The sequence below is a fragment of the Acinonyx jubatus genome, chromosome A1 (genome assembly GCF_027475565.1).
Source record: "Acinonyx jubatus isolate Ajub_Pintada_27869175 chromosome A1, VMU_Ajub_asm_v1.0, whole genome shotgun sequence".
In the NCBI taxonomy this organism is placed as follows: domain Eukaryota; kingdom Metazoa; phylum Chordata; class Mammalia; order Carnivora; family Felidae; genus Acinonyx; species Acinonyx jubatus.
Genome location: NC_069380.1, coordinates 125,586,314 through 125,603,997, shown reverse-complemented (window position 1 = coordinate 125,603,997; position 17,684 = coordinate 125,586,314). Strand labels below are relative to the sequence as shown.

Here is a 17,684-nt window from a genome sequence, read left to right as displayed (position 1 = left end):
TAAGATGCACAGTTGTTGAATCAAAGATGTGTGTGACAAGTGTAATAGTCCTGTAGTAGAGGGTCCAAATGAGTGAGATTAGAAGGGAAAGCCTTGGCCAAACTAAGATGTTTCAGATGTGAACCTAAAGTTGATAGTCATTAATGGTTTTTGAACACAGATGGGCATGGCAATATTTTGACAAAAACAGTATTTTCAGGTGATTTATGTGACAACTAGATGAGTTGGTAGCAGTGAGACCCCAGAATAGAATAATATGCCAATGAGACCTCCTTCACGTAGGTTAGAGTAATTCAGCTCAGCAGCAATCTCGATGTTTTGTAACAACCCCTATGTGGAGAAATTGTACTCTAGAGTATTGGGTAAAGCCACTGTGAAGCCACAAAAATAATAGTGGCTTAAGTGTAGAGAAATTGAGTTCGGATAAAGAAGTCTGCACCTGGCTGCCCTGTGTACTGTGAAGTATTTTATTGGTATTTAATCTTGCCATTTTTGTTGCTAATGATTGTATTGAGTAATTACCAACTATTACTTATTTAAAATCAGTTCCCTAAAGCAACTTCTCATCTTGCAGAAGGTTGTATTTCTTTGAACTTTTTAAAAACTTGCTTGAAATGTGGAAACTTGGAATAGGTGGTCTACTCTAGCTTCACATCTGCACCTCTTTTCATTCCTGCTGTCTTTTCTGACTTTCATCTTCCACTCCTCCCTGCTTGCCTCTCCTGCCTGCCAATCAGCTTCCCAAGCTTTCCCGTCATTCCTCCACCTCTTGCTGGCTGCACAGTCATCGTTCAAGCAGTTCTGGATTGGTATCTCCTTTCACCAGAATTCCTGCAGCCGTGGAGTACGTGCAGGACATCTTCCTTTTGACTCTCTTAAAACTCCAGAGGGGTGTTTCCCACACACATTGCTTTGTAATTCAATAATAGGGCAGTTGTGGTTTCTTTTTATTGTGGTTATGCTGATTTTTAAAAGCACTCAGACTGAAAAAGAAAGGAAAGGTAGTAAAATACATGTGCATAGATGCTCATTGAGCATGCTTGCACATGTTGGCAAATATTGTTTATTTTCAAATCCTGTCTTAGGAAGTCTGAATTGTGTAAAATTGGTAAATCAGGGTCAGAGGGCAAAATTTTGGTTAGTATACTCATCATAGAGTGTAAGTTACCTATAGTGTATAAATTAAAAAGAAATCCATGGGATGAGCTTTCTGAAAATCATTCTTGTTTATTTGGATTATACAATGGGGAATTGTATGCTTTATGCCATTTTAATTTCTTAAATGTATCTCCTCAAGGAAAGTACATTATAATGCAGCTTAGCATAATACATGCTGAAAACATGTTGATAATGAATTTGGACAAAGATTTCCATTTCATTTCCTAGCCATTTACACATTTTTGTCTATATATTTGTTTGCTGTACAGTAAACATTAATTCACAAACTCTCTGAGATAAGAAATGTATTTTCCAATAATAATTATAAACCTGTCAAAATATTGTGGGAGTTACATTGTTGGGGACGTAAACAGAACCAAAATCATTTCAAAGGTATTTTAAAACTATTGTTAATTATTTATGTAATCATAGATATGGCTTGCAGATGACTCTGATGAAATCACTCAACAAACAACGTAGGTTTTGTAGAAGAGAAATAACTTTTGCTAAGTAAGCTCAGTGTTCCCTCAGCCTTTTCTCTATATACACATTATGTTTCAGCAAACATGATATATATGTAGACCTCAATTATTAACAGCAGTATATATCCCAGCTATTAAGAATTCAGCCCCCAACCCCCACAGTGTCCCCTTCTTCCTGTAATAAAGATGAGCACCAGGAAGGAAGCAAAGAGGTCTCTGAGCACCCAAAATAGACGTTCAAGACTTTGCCTACCAAAGATAATGCACTTTGCTAGCAAGAGAAATGTATACTGATATATGAGTGGGTCCATGCCTTCCAAAATCAGATAAGCAAATCAGAAAAAGGTGAATAGGAGATTCCAGGGAAAATCACAACTGCTAGTAGCCAAGTGGCGGCTGATAACCTGCAAACAAAGGAGGAAACAGAATCTATCAACATCACCCAGAAAAAACAGCACTGCTGTTTGGGGGACTTTTGGAAGGTGGAATAAGCTCAAACTGTCTTAGGAAACCTTAACAGCGCACCTCCATCTGGACAGCTAAGTGCGGTAATTGACGTTCAGATTGACAACATGGAGTTATCCAAGAAAGGCTAAATTATAATTTGCTCAATCTGTATTGATTTTTTATGTTGCACTGTAGAAAGATATCTATTTTGTGCGCTTAAAAATAAGAGGTCAAAATAACCTCAAACTTAACCTCTCTGTCCCCTTGAATACCTCTTCTTGGATATTATTCCATCCATCTTCTCTTCTGCTTCTTTTGTCTTTGACCTAGTCGCTGGTAGCTTTTTCTCCCTCAGAATCATTGAGTTCCTCCATTCCTAAGGGGAAAAAATCCCCTTCTTCTTTAATCTTGTGTCTTCCCCTTATCATTACTGATTTTCTCACCCAAACTTGTAGAAAGGAAACTGTAGATTTGCTCCTTCCTTTTCTTTTCTCAGCCCTCTTGCAGTTACCTTCAGCTCCATGGCTCTATTGCAAATACTCACACTCTGGTTCCTCCCATCTCCTAATTATCAAATCACACAGACACTTTTCAGCTCATTACTTACTAGGCTTCAGTAAGGCGATGGTCATTCTGTCCTCCTTGAAACCCTCTCCCTCTTGGGCGTGAGGCCATACACTCTTTCTGTTTTCCTCTTAGTCTGCAGTTCCTTCACCCTTTCTTAGACATTAGTCACTGCAGGTTTTCCAGAATTCGCTCATGCATTCTTGTGATTTTAACTGCCATCTCTATGTGATAATTCATATCCAAGTCCATCTTAGACACTTTCATGAAGTTTGAAAACTGGTCTGTTTATTGAAAATTTTTACCTGAGTACCTTGCAAGTTTATCAAATTCTTCATACCCAAAATCAATGTTAGCTTTTCTCCTAAATTTGTTCCTCTGTTTTGTATCTCAGTTGGTGACATGAATGAGTCATCTGAGCATTCCATACACATTCAGAAAATAAAACAAAAATGAGTCACAAAATGCATTAAAACTCTACAAATCTAGCCGTGCAGAGATAACTGCTATTAATATTTCCTTCCAAGTTTTTGTATATTTAAAATGTTTTAATGAAAAAATAAAAATAAATAAAAAAAATAAAATATATTTTAATGAGATCATATCATTTGACCATTTGCCACTGCAACACTTTTTTTTAATTGAGCAAAAAATTTTCAATAGTCTTCTGCCTCAAAATATACTTCAAAATTATTTTTGAAATTGTTCGTGTTCTAACCAATAGTGTTATAGAGCCTACAGTGTTGAGCATTTATATCACAGTTGTCCATTTTCTTTCCTTTCTCACTTTTTCCATAAGAAAGAAATGACTATTGAAAAAAAAGAGTTATCAAATATAAAAATAATCTCCTGGGAAGAGAGGTGAGAATTTCCGGGTGCATGGTAGTAGCAAGTATGCTCAATAGCTCAATAAGTAATGCCATTCATTGAGGGTTTTCTGTGTGCCTCACTCTTCTAAGGACTTTGTTTAACCCTCACCATAAATCTGTGATAATAATAATAATATAAATATAATTTATAATAATAAATTAAATAAATAAATAAAAAATAAATATAAATATAATATAAATAATATATAAATAAATTATATATAAATTATATTATTTATATAAATATAAATATATTTATATTTATTATATAATAAATTTAAAAATATTTATATTTATTATATAATAAATATAAAAATAATAAGAAGAAGAAATAATAATATATTATTATTCTTATTTTATTTATTTATTTATTTATTTATTATTATTATTATTTATTCTTATTCTTAGTTGTGGAAACTAAGGTAGCCCAGGGTCATGTAGATAGTAACAGAGTCAACAGTCAAATTTGAGCAGTCTGTTCCAAAGATCAGACTCTTTACAGCAGTGCTAACCTGCTTTTTATTTTACCCTAGGACAGCCTTTCTACTAGAATGTACCTCTTAGTGTTCAATTTCTCAGAATAAAACCAGTAAATAATATAGTTAGCTAAATTATCAAAACCTTTAATGGACAGAGAAGCAAAAAGACACCATTTCTATGAGATAGTGATGAATGTTTCATTCATACCAGTGGTTATTCTGGTTTGTTTGTTTTTGATAATATGGTGGGGGAAAAAACATACCAGCAGTTTGGCAATGAAACCCTAATTTCCAGTTTAACACAATTTTTAATGCAAATTGATGTGAAAGTATTGATACATTTTCCAATTATGTTTTTAAAATTATGAATTATTTAAATCTGCTAATATCAAGAGCTAAATTTGTACGTGGTGAGAAGTAAAATGTAGCCAGTCCCCTCCCATCAATTGCACCTCTCTACCTCATTCTGTCTTTCTTGCTCTGTTTGCTGGTGAGGATCTCATATTCAGTCCATCAGGAACCCCTGAAGCCCATAGTGCCGCACTCTTTCCCATCACCTCCATGGCTACTTCCTTATTGGAAGCCACTATCTTCTGTGACCTGGATGATTGCAGTAGCCTCTTAGTAGGTCACTCTGCTTCTACCTTGGCTGCACTACAGTTTGTTTTAAAGACAGGAGCCAATGCAGACTGTATCATTCCTCTGCTCACGATCTTGCAATGGCTGCCATTTCTCTCAGAATTAAAGTGGTTATTGCAGCCTACAGTGTCCACCCTGATTTGGTACCTATTTCATCTCTGGCCTTCTTGTGCACTCTTCTCCCCCTTGTTCATTCAGGTCCAGCCACACTAGCTTTCTTGCTGATCGTCAAGCTCCTCCCATGTGCTTATGCCTTAAGACCATGGCACTACATGGATTGCTGTTTTCCCGAAAAACCTCAGAACAATTCCTTGATTTTCCTCAAGATTTGGTTCATGTTTCATCTTCCACATGAGACCAGCCTTGACCATCATATTTTTTAACTGCATCCTGAATCACCCCCATTTCCCAGTCCCTGTTCTATTTGTGGGTATATCTGTTTGTTTCTAAATACCATTTTTCCTTCTGACACATAATTCACTGCATTTATTAGGTAGTCTCTTTCACCTCCTAGACTGTGAGCTACTTGTGGGTGAGGGTCTTCACCCATTTTGTTCACTGGTACAGATTTATGCAGCATATTGCTTTAGTCATGGTCAGTGTTCAATACATTCTTTTTTTTTATGTTTATTTGTTTTGAGCGACAGAGAGAACACACTTGAGTGGGAGAGGAGCAGAGAGAGAGAGAGAGAGAGAGAGAAAATTCCAAGCAGGCTCCGTCCATGATGTCAGCACAAAACCCAATGTGGGGCTCTATCTCAGGAACCGTGAGATCATCACCTGAGCCAAAATCAAGAGTCAGATGCTTAACCAACTGAGCCATCCAGGCACCCCAAGATGACATCTTTTGAAAAATAATGCCTTAGTTAATGATTGAGTTTTATGTAAATGGCCATTCCTACATTAGGCCAGTTGCCTAGGAGATATCTGGGGGGACAGTCATAATCCAAGAGCCTATCCAAAAGTGAGATCCTAAGTAGCTTGCTATTATCACCTTAAGAAACTATAGAAAGTTCACTGGAGGATAAGTGCACATTTTCTAGTTCCAGGATCATGCTTGAACGATCCTAGACTGGAAAGAAGCAAATTGAAACAAATTAATTACGAAGGAACTATATACCCTATGAGACCACAGAAAAGCGAAGAGAAAAGATGAGGTTGAAGGTGGGAACCTGAACTATTTCTCTCTGACTTAAATGGAGCACTGGAGAGCCCAGAAGAAGAAACATTGAAGTCCTGTGTGACACCAAGAAAGGTGTGTAGGTCATCAAAGCATACAGGCTGAGGTCCTTTGTCCTCCTCCTTTTAAAGAGCACGAACTCTGTAAACCACATAGGTTCAGGGTGCCAGCTCTGGAATCACGTTGCTCTGAATCCCAGCTCTGACATTACTGTTTATGAGACCTTGTACCTAACCTCAGTTTTCATAGTGGTAAAATAGGAATAATAATAGTACCTTCTTAGAATGAGGATTAAATAAGATAATCCACATTGTGCTTGGCACAATGCCTAGAACATGGGCAACATTGGACAAGTTACCTGCTGTTGTACTGGATAGTTGCTGTAGTTAGTTACTACCCTTATAGAAATGTTAAATGAAAAATGGTACTTGGGGGGAAGGGAAGGAAGGGAAAGAGAATTACCTGGGAATATTGCCTGGGGAAGGACAGTTGGCCATCCAGACAGGTCCTTACAGAGTAGTATTTTCCTTGGTGTATTAACTGTACTCCAGGCTTTCCCCCTCAGACACACAGTCTTAGAACAATGATCTTGTCCTCTTCCCTGACTATGCTGACTCCCACTCTCAAAGCTCACCAGAGTCTTAAAGCCACAATATCAATTGATTGCTTAAAAGCTACAAAATGTTTTGGTTTTACCAGTACACACATTCTCCTTCTGTAGGTAAGTTCAGAAAGCCAAATGATAGATTTAGAATAGACAGAGTTAAATTGGATCAGAATGTTTACTGTCTCCTGTTTGAGGAGCTAGGACATTGGAATGAGCAGCAAGGCTGGTCCTTTGCAGTAGGACAGGCCCCCTCCCCAGTCCCACACAGGTACTTCCTCTCCTCATGGACAGCACATCTCTCCTTTTTCTCAGATTTACTTGCTACCCTCCCTCCACCTTGAATGGGAGCATTCTTTCTCCAGATGTGTTAACATCCTTAACCAGTTACTCTCAGGGTCCAGCTTGGGAGTCTCTTAGAGATGATTTTGCATAACTCTGGATCAGTCTCTTAATTTGATATTGAGATGTGGTAGACAATTTCACTTTGTTCATTTCCGGGCTCTGAGAGGACTATTTCAATGTAGCGTGCTTGAGTCTTTTCTCCCAAGAAGACCCAAGAAGCCAAGAATTGTTGGGAAGTGTTAAATACAAGCTGGGCTCAGCAGACTAAAGGCATGTATCAGCCCCTACAACTATCTTTTGGATTGGATGGAGCAGGACCCGACTTGGACCCACTTACTTTTTCAGCAGCCTCCTGCTGTCCTCCTCTGCCAGCCTTGACAGACCAGAAAGTTGGGGAAATGCTTTGTCTGAAGACTGACCTCTGTTGCTTCAGACTTTCCCTAACTTGGCATCCATGAACAAATCCCACCTCAATTTTCCAGATTCAATAAGGTCTCTTTATCACAGTTTCTCAGCATGTATTAAAAATGGAATTAAATCATACTTTGTACCTATTTTGTTGTTATTGCTATTTAATGAATATTCTGCCCATGAAAGAAGGAATTGTGTTTGTTTTTTCAATATTGTACCCAAGAGATTAGAGAATTTTCGTGAATATTCAATGGATGATTAATGCCTCTTAAGGCAGTGTTTTTAGTTGTTTAAATATTTATTTGTTGTACCTTATTTTTTAGTTGAGTATAGTCAACACACAATGGCATACTATTTCACGTATACAACATAGTGATTCAACAAGTTTATACATTATGCTGCATTCACCACGAGTGTTAATGACCATCTGTCCCCATACCTCCCTATCACAATATCATTGACTGTATTCCTTATGCTGTGCCCTTTATTCCCATGACTTACTCCTTCCATAACTGGAAGTTTGTATCTCCCACACCACTTCACCCATTTTGCCAGCCCCCACTCCTCCCCCAGCAACCATCAGTTCATTCTCTGTATTTATAGGTCTGATTCTGCTTTGTATTTTTTATTCATTTGGTTCATTTGTTCATTTATTCATTTGCTTTTTTTGGTTTGTTTGTTTTTTGGGGGGGTGCACTTTTTAAATTTTTTTTGGAGTGAGAGAGACAGAGCATGAGTAGGGAGGGGCAGAAATAAAGGGAGACATAGAATCTGAAGCAGACTCCAGGCTCTGAGCTGTCAACACAGAGCCCAATGTGAGCTTCAAACTCAGGAACCGCAAGATCATGACCTGAGCCAAAATCAGACATTTAACTGAGCCACCCAGGCGTCCCTGAGATTCACTTTTGAATGAAAACATATGGTATTTGTCTTTCACAGTCTGACTTATTTCACTTAGTATAATACCTGCTAGGTCCATCCATGTTGTCTCAAATGGCATGATCTCATCCTTTTTTATTTCTGTATAATATTCCGTTGTGTATATATACCACATCCTCCTTATACATGTGTCTATTGATGGATATTTAGGTTGCTTCCATAGTTTGGTATTGTAAATAATGCTGCAATAAAAATAAGAGTGTATATATCACTTACAATTAGTGTTTTCATTTTCTTTGGGTAAATACCCAATAAAAAGAATTACTGGATCATATGGTATTTCTATTTTTAATTTTTTGGAGGAACCTCCATACTGTTTTCCACAGTGGCTGTACCAATTTATATTCCCACCAGCATTGCAGAAGGGTTCCTTTTTCTCCACATCCTTGTCAACGCTTATTTCTTATCTTTTTGATTCTAGTCATTCTGACAGGTGTAAGGTGATATCTCATTGTGGCTTTGATTTGCATTTCCCTGATGATGAGTGATGTTGAACATCTTTTCATGTGTCTGTTGGCCATCTGTATGTATGCTTTGGAAAAAAAATATTCACGTCCCCTGCCCATTTTTTAATTGGATTTTTTGGTGTTGAGTTGTATGAGTTGTTTATATATTTTGGATATTAACCCCTTATAGGGTATATCCTTTGCAAATATCTTCTCCCATTCTTTAGATTGCCTTTTAATTTTGTTGATGGTTTTCCTTTGATGTGCAAAAGCTTTTTATTTTCATGCAGTCCTAATTATTTTTGCTTTTGTTTCTGTCTACTTAAGGAGACATGTATAAGAAAATGTTGCTATGGCCAATGTCAGAAAAATTACAGCTTCTCTTCTCTTCTAGGGTATTTATCGTTACAGGTCTCACATTTAGATCTTGAATCCGTTGTGAGTTTATTTTTGTGTATGGTGTTGAAAGATGGTCCAGTTTCATTTTTTTACATGTAACAGGACAGGATTTTTTAAACTGAAGATGTCAACCTACTCGTGCATTATGAAACAAATGCAGTGGGCTACAATAAGCAGTAAGAAAAGGAAATTGAATAAAATAGAAAAAATAAGTGTGCGTCACATATAAGGAATTATTTAATGTAAATTGTTTTAGGATAGATATGTCTATATAACACAACCCACATACATGCAGACCCACACATGCTCAGGCACAAAGTTACACACCGTTGGTAATCTAAGGTGCTCTTATCAAGGAGACGTGAAAGGAGGGGTGGTGCAGGCATTGTTGATTTATAAAAAGAAAAAAAATGCTAGAATTTTGCATACTAAACTCCAGCAATAAGGTTCAAAACAAGTCTTGTCTAATGTGAGTAGAAGGAAAGGGCTACATCTGAATCTCCAGGTAGGTGTGCAGGTTTAATATTTATCAATAGAAGGTACTGATTTAAAAATGGGAATAAATGCTCTGTTTCAGTTGTATATTACCATATAACAGACTATTCCAAAAATTGATTCTCTAAAAAGCAACTATTCTACTCTGCAGTCCCCACCGGGCTCAGCTAGGCAGTTCTGCTTGTCTTACTTTAGTTCTGAATGTGATTGTATTCCCTGGGCCAGTTGACTGGAGGCTGGAAACTCAGCTGGGATGACCCTAACTACTGTCCACTTCATGTAGGCTCAGAGCTTTCTCTCTCCATGTGATCTCCATGTGAAAGGTAGTCAGTCTTCCTTTTCTGGCAGCTCAGAACTGCCAAGAATATGAAAGCCAGGCCATCTTAATGCATAAGCCCAGAACTGGCACACAACCAATTTTGCCACATATAGCAAGTCCCAGTCCCAGCCAAGATTCAAGGAGGGGAGACTCTGCACGTTGTATTATTATAACAAATATAAGAGAGTATCATACTCTTTTTGGTCCAAAGTGCATATTTCCCCTCACCCCACCTCTGCAATGCTTTGTTAATATGAGCCTGTTTTCATAAAATGCCTTCCCTTTACTTCTGCATCTATTGAAATCCTACTCATCTTTCTGGGTCCAGCTCAAAGCTCCTTCTGTGACTGTTTCCTTGACACTCCCCATTATCTCATTCTGGAAGCAATCACCCTTCTGTTAGTACTCTCAGTACCCAGGACTCATACAGCTTTGTGGCTATATTTCGTATCATGCCTTGGTGTATAGTTACACACACACACACACACACACACACACACACACACACACACACATTATAACTTCCTTTCTAGATTCTAAGCTACTTATTGAAGATTAGATGATCAATAAGTCTTGAAAAAATAAACTCGTTCTTATGCCTTTTAATTGACAACTATTAAGTATTTATAATTTCTCACTAGTATAAATATATAGGTGATGAGATGCTCAAAACTATTGGGAAAAAAAAAGACAACATGGAGCATCAGCATAAAACAATTGCCCTTTATATCTTTAGAAATCCTTTTTCTGTATAGTATTTTTTATACCTGGAGCTTTGTCTTGTGTTATTTTTCTCCAAACAGTTTATATTTAACTTATTAATGTAGTGATTTCCTCCTAAGTAACATGAAGAAGCTTAATGTCTTATGTTGGGAAAATATACATTTCAGCCAGCTTTTTTTTTTAAGGGATATGTTTCAGGCACTAGTATCCTTTATACAATAATATCATCATTCAAATACAAAAGCAGGTTTGTGGTTTTTCTGTCACTCTTAAAACTATGGATTTTCCCTGTGCACCAATTCTGTTCATTGGTAATCTTAAATCTGTGGGCCCCTACCTAGGTGATTCATGCTTTTCAGAAGAAAGCTCAGTGAGCCTTTGGTAACTGCATGCAGAAATGTGTGTCCATGTTCACATCTACATTTTTATGGGGAGATAGCCCAGTATGCTCATCAGATTTTTAAACTTTAAGAACCCCAGTTGTAGTGATTTTAAATCTGCCTACCCTCTCAGAATTCCTGTCTTATGAATCAAAAATAAAATTATTTTTCTATTGCAGTGTAACCAATTCCTTCTAGAGAAATTGGAGAAATTATGTAAACCTTCCATCTTTCATCTTTGCATTTTATGTCTAAGTGACTCTAATGCTACGTTATAGCCCTCCTACTGGAGATTCTTTATCATGTCTCTGGCAACTTCACCAGTGTGAGCTTTCTTAATTTGGTGGACTTGCTACTCTTATTATGATATCTAGACCAGCAGTGTGAGTACCACCTGAGCACTTGTTAGAGCTGCAGAACTTCAGCACTAGGAAATGCAGCCCTCCTAAATCAGAATCTGCACTTTAACAAAGTTCCTGGGATGTGACTAAGCAAATTAAAGGATGAGAAGCCCAGGACTAGTGCCTCTAGTCCTGTTTCAATCTTTCAGGATCTTTGTTTTTAAATGTTCTATTATAACATTAACAATTATCATTGGATTTCTATTTCAATATCACCTACCAGTTTTGATGAAACCTTCTCTTAACTTCAAGATTTATAAGAGGTAAGAGATGGGGGAGTGAGTCAACTAATCGATATGATTGTTAAATAACACTACCAATCCGAACATATGTGTAGTTTCTGTGATTCCCAACAGAATTTTATGGTACCTACAGCCTCTATTCTTGGTTTTAGTGTCTATGTTTTTCCCCTGGGTTCAAAAACATTTAGAGAAAGAGGCTGAAAAGTCAATTATTTTAAGATGAATACCATAAATAAAGTGACTTCACCAAAAATTGAAAATGCAATGATTATGCTGAATTACATTGAAGAAGTTCAGTTTGCACTCTGAAAAATTCCAAAAGCAGACTTTTGCTGCCCATTTTCTCTTAATAGATTCAGCAGTGATAAGTTAAGCATACATCTTTTCAGCTATATGGTGTGTGTACCAAACTATCTTTTTCTCCAATGTTTGACTTTCATCTCTAAGAGTTTAAAGAATTTATGGCTTGGTGCATTTGATGTGGCACAGTTCCACATGTGAGGGATGGTGATTTGGATAGCACGATAGAAGTATGTGCCAAGAATAATTGGCTTCTGTCTTGCGGAACAGCTCAAATACTATGTGTATCACAGCATGTAATTTGGGTGTACAAGATGCCTGTAGTTCAAAGTGCTTTACTCCTCTGCAGTGGCAAGCTGCGCTTCCTGTTGGCTGGCTCCTGTGTTTGCATTAAACAGCCTGGGTACAGTTAGAAAGAAAGCACCCATCTAGTAAGTGCCTTCTCGTAGTCCTTCAAATGGCATAGACATTAGCTCCAGGATTCTTTGTCTTCCCTCTGTCCCTTCCCCTTCTCCTTACCTTGCCTGCCTTCCTTCCTTCCTTCCTTCCTACCTTCCTTCCTTCCTTCCTTTCTTCCCTCTATTGAGCATAATGCAAAGCAATTCTATGTCTGCTTACTTTGACTCTGTCAGCTTTTTCAAGCAGTGTTCCCTTGCTGTTATTAAGAATGACCTAAGGCTTTGATACAACATGCAGAGTCTCAGGCTACTCCCTTTAGAATCTGATTCGGTAAGTTTGGACAGGAATAGGAGAACCTCTGTTTTTAACTAGCAACCCAGGAGATTCTTTTAATTAGGCTGGTTTGAGAACTGCTGAAGTTCTCACAAGTAAAGGCTTTGGAGTGAGATGGACCCGGGTTAACACTAGCTGCGTCACTTTGGGTAAATTACCTAAATTTTTACAGCCTTGATTTTCAATGTGTAAAGAGGGATAATACTAACTCAGAGTACTGCTGCAGGGGACACTGTTTATGAAGCATCCCACGGTTTATACTTTGTAGTCAGTAAACATTAATTCCTTTAGCTCGTTGCAACATAAGGCTTTCAGAGGGTCAACTTTGATTTTTTTTATGTTTATCTGTGTTATGTATAATTTCTAAAGTAAAATGCAGGTAAAAAAACACATCCAACGTTTAATTCAACAACCATTTTTTAAAGCCTATGGTATATCAGGATCTTGAACGTACATCATCTAATTTAATCACCACAGTAAACCCTAAGTGTGGCAGATCCAGATCTAGGCATTAGCGGACCAGTCCAGTACACTTTTCATTCTACCACCACAACCTTCATTCTCACCACTATGTCTCTTTTTAAGGATAACTATCCTCTACACCCTGACCTACACATATATACCAGTATCCATAAAGGTACGAAATAAAGTTGTTAATTTTCTGAATAATTTATTTTGTTCAAATCATCTCAATTATTTATTCCATGAAAAATATTTATGTAGATCAGTGGTCCTCAAACTCAAACACATCAGGGGTCAGGCAGGTAATATAAAAGGACAAGCTGGCTGGCCATGAGGCAATAAGGAGCCATAGGGACTGCAGCAAACTAAAGGGAACAGCCCATCTAGAGGAAGCAGTTTCTACTTAGTTCCAGGCTCTTTTTGTGCCAGGATGTGGGCTCCCTGTTGTCAAATCTTTAGCTTTTTTAAGGCAGGAAGAAGTCCAAAATTTTATGTGAAATTTCCCAATTTTTAAACAATGTGTGTGGGCCAAACCACATCCGTGGACCACATCTGGCCAGAAGACTGCCAGTTTGCAACCTTGACCTAACTGTCCTTAATTCTTTGCTTCTCTTGACCTGGTTAAAAAAAAAATCCATTTAAATAGCTTATGTATGCAGTGGTCATACTGCCTTCTGGGCAGTGTCTTCACAACATACGCAAATTTTAGAGACTGACCTTTGGTTTTTCATGTTCAGAAATTTGATTTTCTCAGAACCTAGTTAGACTGGGTACTGTGACTGATACTCAGAACTCAAGAATTTAATGTGACAGCAAGAACACTAATTAAGTAACTTACAGTGAGAAATGCATTGCCAAGTAGACAGTATACCACATTGGCCTGATCAGTTCATTCTCTACTTGTAATTCAGCCTCTGGGAAGCTAACTCTTAATCAGAAGCTGCTTTCATGAATATTGAGTCAGAACCTAAGAACTGAGGAAGTACTTTAAAGAAGTACTTCCCTGCATCAGGTCCTAGAATCTTTCTGTCTTTATGGTAGCCTTACCACTGGGTTGAAATACTAGGATTGTATTCTTTTCCAAGAGATGCCAAATAATGCTGGTGAAGTGTCTTCTTTGGTGCTGTAGGAGTGGTTCTCAAACCAATGGTGAGATTTTGTTAAAGGTCAGATTGCAGGGCCTTATACCTCAGGGATTCTGATTCAGTACTTCTGGGGATGGGACCTGAGCAATTTGCATTTCTAACAACTTCTCAAGTGATGCTGATGTTGATGGTCTGCTTGATGGGGAACCCCTTTTGAGAACCACCTTGCTCCAGTTCATCTTCACCTGCTACTATTATCTGTGTCTCTGTTTTAATAGACTAATGTAGTCATATCCTTGAACTGGAACCTGGATGTATGGACAATTTTTAGGTTGTCCATTTTTATATCTTTAAAGCATTTTATTTCATTAAAAATATTTGATTAATTACTTCATTTTATCAATTCCAAGATGCCATCGATTGTAAGACACCTGTGGATTTTAGAGGCACTAAAAACATGGGAAAAGAATGTGCTTTTTCAAAGTCACTTCAATTCAGTAAATTAAGCCTCACTTTGGGGTGATCCCTCCTGGATTATGTTATATAAAGCTGAATTTGGTAAACCCATTTGGGGAAAGGATTAATATATGTCTTCTTGAAACAAATACAAGCTGAATGGCAAGCCTCCCTTTTCCAGTTCTTAATGGAAAATGCACTGTGATCTATGGCTGACTTTGTCATCTAATTGAAATTTATTGTTATTGTATCTCTCCTATCCTACTCAAACATGACCCTGTACTGCCACATCTTAACTATGGAATGAATCTCTTGTTGTCTTATTGGATTGTTAAGGCCATTCACCTTTTTTTTTTTCATAACTGATTATCAGACTCCCTGTTTTCTTGGCCTCTCAGGAAAGGGCAATTATAGGACAAGGATTTTTCTACTGTCCTAATCCTACCTTGTCTTCATGGTCATAAATTACTGTTCCTAAGAAAAACGGACTTGGGAAAAAAATGACTGTTAAATTTCAATAAGCATCTCCTTGCATATGTAAGAGGATGACTGAAGAAGCAGAAATTCTAAATCTGTGCTTACCATTACTCAGTCTGTTTTTGGAAAACATCCTAAGGGTTCATATATTTATGATTTTTGAAATGAATCACTAAGGGGTGTCTCTTAGTTATGTAAATAAAAGGCCTGGCTGGCCTCTTTTTCACTAGAAAAAGTGTGTGACAATACCTCCCCCTTTTCATTAGAAGTTGCCCCTCCCCCCTTGGTCAAATTTAAGAGAGTAGACCAAATTACCTACAAATTTCAGTAGTCTACTGGGAGAAGAGAGGCTGAACCTCTCTCTGCTATCAAAAGTAAGGAAAACCCATTAGAATAGATCGGGTGGGTCTGTGCAGTTATTGTGAGGAAAGAATGCTGATAGAACAGGCCCAGGAGGTTTAACAAATCTGGAAGGAAGGAAACGCCTGGATGCCTGTTCAAGGCAATGGCCCAAGGTTGTTGACTGAGGACTGACTTTTGTCTTAACAAGCAAGATGAAATCAAAGAACTATAATCTTGAGAGTCCAACGTTGGGCTATCCTAGAAGCCTGGGGAGACCTGAACCAGCAGGACACAGGACTTTACAGGACCAGTGTTCAACTCTGATACCACATAACAACAGCAGAAGCCTTCATGCTAATTGGAAATCCTTTCTCCACCTAAAGTTTAGGAGCAAAACTCCATGTTAGCCTAAATAACTCCCGGGGTTCGTGGGCAGTTTGAAAGAGGGGGAGTTTTCAAGGAGCAACAGACTAGATTCCCCACCGAAAGGGCAGCTCTAGGATCAACGATTAACTGGAAAAACAGAAGAGATGTGAAGATATTTACATGTAAGCATTATGCTAGCCTCTGTGAGTATGGAATCAAATGAGACAAGATCTATTAGGACAAGCAGAAAGACTCTATAAAATTATTCAAGTCTAGTTAGGGAATCTGACACTCATTCACAAACTATTGAGTACCTCCCATGTGCCAGAACCTGGGATTCACAGTGAACTAAAATAAATATAATTATAAACTCATGGAATCTTCCAAATTCAATAGAATAGGTGTGATAATGGAAGTACTTGTACAGATATGCTCAAGCTTCCCCATCTTTTAGAAAAGGCTCGATATACATAGCATAGAGTTTCACAGATAGTAATTCACTTACACCTTGAAGGCCTTTTGGAATTTCTTCATAAGTGAAAGAAAGATAGGCATTTCAGACAGAGGGAACAGCATGTGTGAAGTCAGAGACATGTAAAACAAGAGGTGACTATTTCTGAGTAGCTTATAGTAGGGTGCAAATAGATGGAATAGCAAGGAATAAGACCAAGTGTAAATGCAGGTTGGGGCCACCTCCTAAAAAATCTTACTTGTACGTTTACAGAGTGGTGAACCACCGAGTATGGATAAATCAGGCTTTCCGTGTTCTGTGGTTTAGGTGACCTAGGTGGGATACATGGTGAGTGTGGCTGAGCAGGGAGGATCCATGGAACTGCTGGAAGCAGAGAGGGAGACTACTTTGGGAGAATATTGAAATGTTCTGAGCATGGCATTGTGGAAGAAAATTGAGATCTTTGTCATGTATTGTGTAGTGAGAAAAGTAAAGCAGATACAGATCCTGCTCTCTTCAAGCATAAGGCATAAAACAAGTGAAACATGAGAGCAAGTGCCTAAAAATGTAGTTCAAAGTGCTGAGGAAAACATACAGTACCTGGATTACCATCGTGTACTGTGGTTGGCAGAGAAGGCTGCTGGGAGGAGAGGGTGAGGAAGTGATGACCATAACTGAAGAAGAGATAAGAGGAAAAGAGCAATGTCTTAAAAAAAAAAAAAAAAAAGAAAAAGGCTCAAAACATCCAAACCTCCTTTGTATAATGGTGGATGCTATTTTGAGAACATCAATTTCAAGACACACCATAATAATGTGTTTGTGTGTGTGCTTCAAAAGCCACCACCATAAAAGACCTTGCATTCACTCATGAAATTCAAGTACCAGTCTTTGCCCTTGAGTGTGGAACATTCTGCTCTCCTACAAACTGCAACCCATACTGCCACATTATGTGGCATTTTCTTGGTAATTTAGTGGCCATAGGAACCTGTAGAAGCCTTGTGGTAAATATGGTGATTCTCACTTTATTACCAAAGAGGGTGGATTTTACAGTTTGTGAGCAGTTATGACCGTAAAGCCTGAAGTATGAGTCACAGGGTCTTACCCAGGTAGTAAGATGTGTTACTGTTCAGTTGGTTAGCTGAATGTCCTGGGCTAACCTTGTTAAGTTTGTTTTGTCGATTAAAACCTGGATCTTTACTGATAGATTGAGGGTCTGGATTTTGCTTCCAGTTCTCAGCTGATTCTATAGTTTGGGGAAAACATTTTAATCTTTCTGCTGTCAGTTTCTGTATCTGTAAGCAAGGGATTAGACCAAACTCCATCTCATATTAAGAAATCAACAATTGTACGTATGGTATGGCAAAAACTGGAAGTGCTAAGTATCCTCAACAGATTTGTTCAGTTGGTAACGAGTATGTGAACCAATGTGTTCAGTTGGTAACCAATATTCACCAATAAGTGAATCTGAGTTATAGTGGGGGGCATCTGCCC

General features: G+C 37.9%; 1 protein-coding gene across 11 annotated transcripts in view; it reads left to right on the top strand.

Moving 5' to 3' along the window:
* PDE4D (phosphodiesterase 4D) overlaps window positions 1–17,684 on the top strand; it is a 713,672-nt gene that overhangs the window by 585,947 nt on the left and 110,041 nt on the right. The window contains exon 6 of one of the 11 annotated variants that reach the window (XM_053217755.1): window positions 4,837–7,261. The exons of the other annotated variants lie outside the window; for them this stretch is intronic. Coding sequence (XP_053073730.1) covers window positions 4,837–5,021 — 185 coding nt within the window. The 3' untranslated portion in view covers window positions 5,022–7,261. Of the gene's footprint in view, window positions 1–4,836; window positions 7,262–17,684 lie in introns of those variants that run through there. 11 annotated transcript variants of the gene reach the window in all.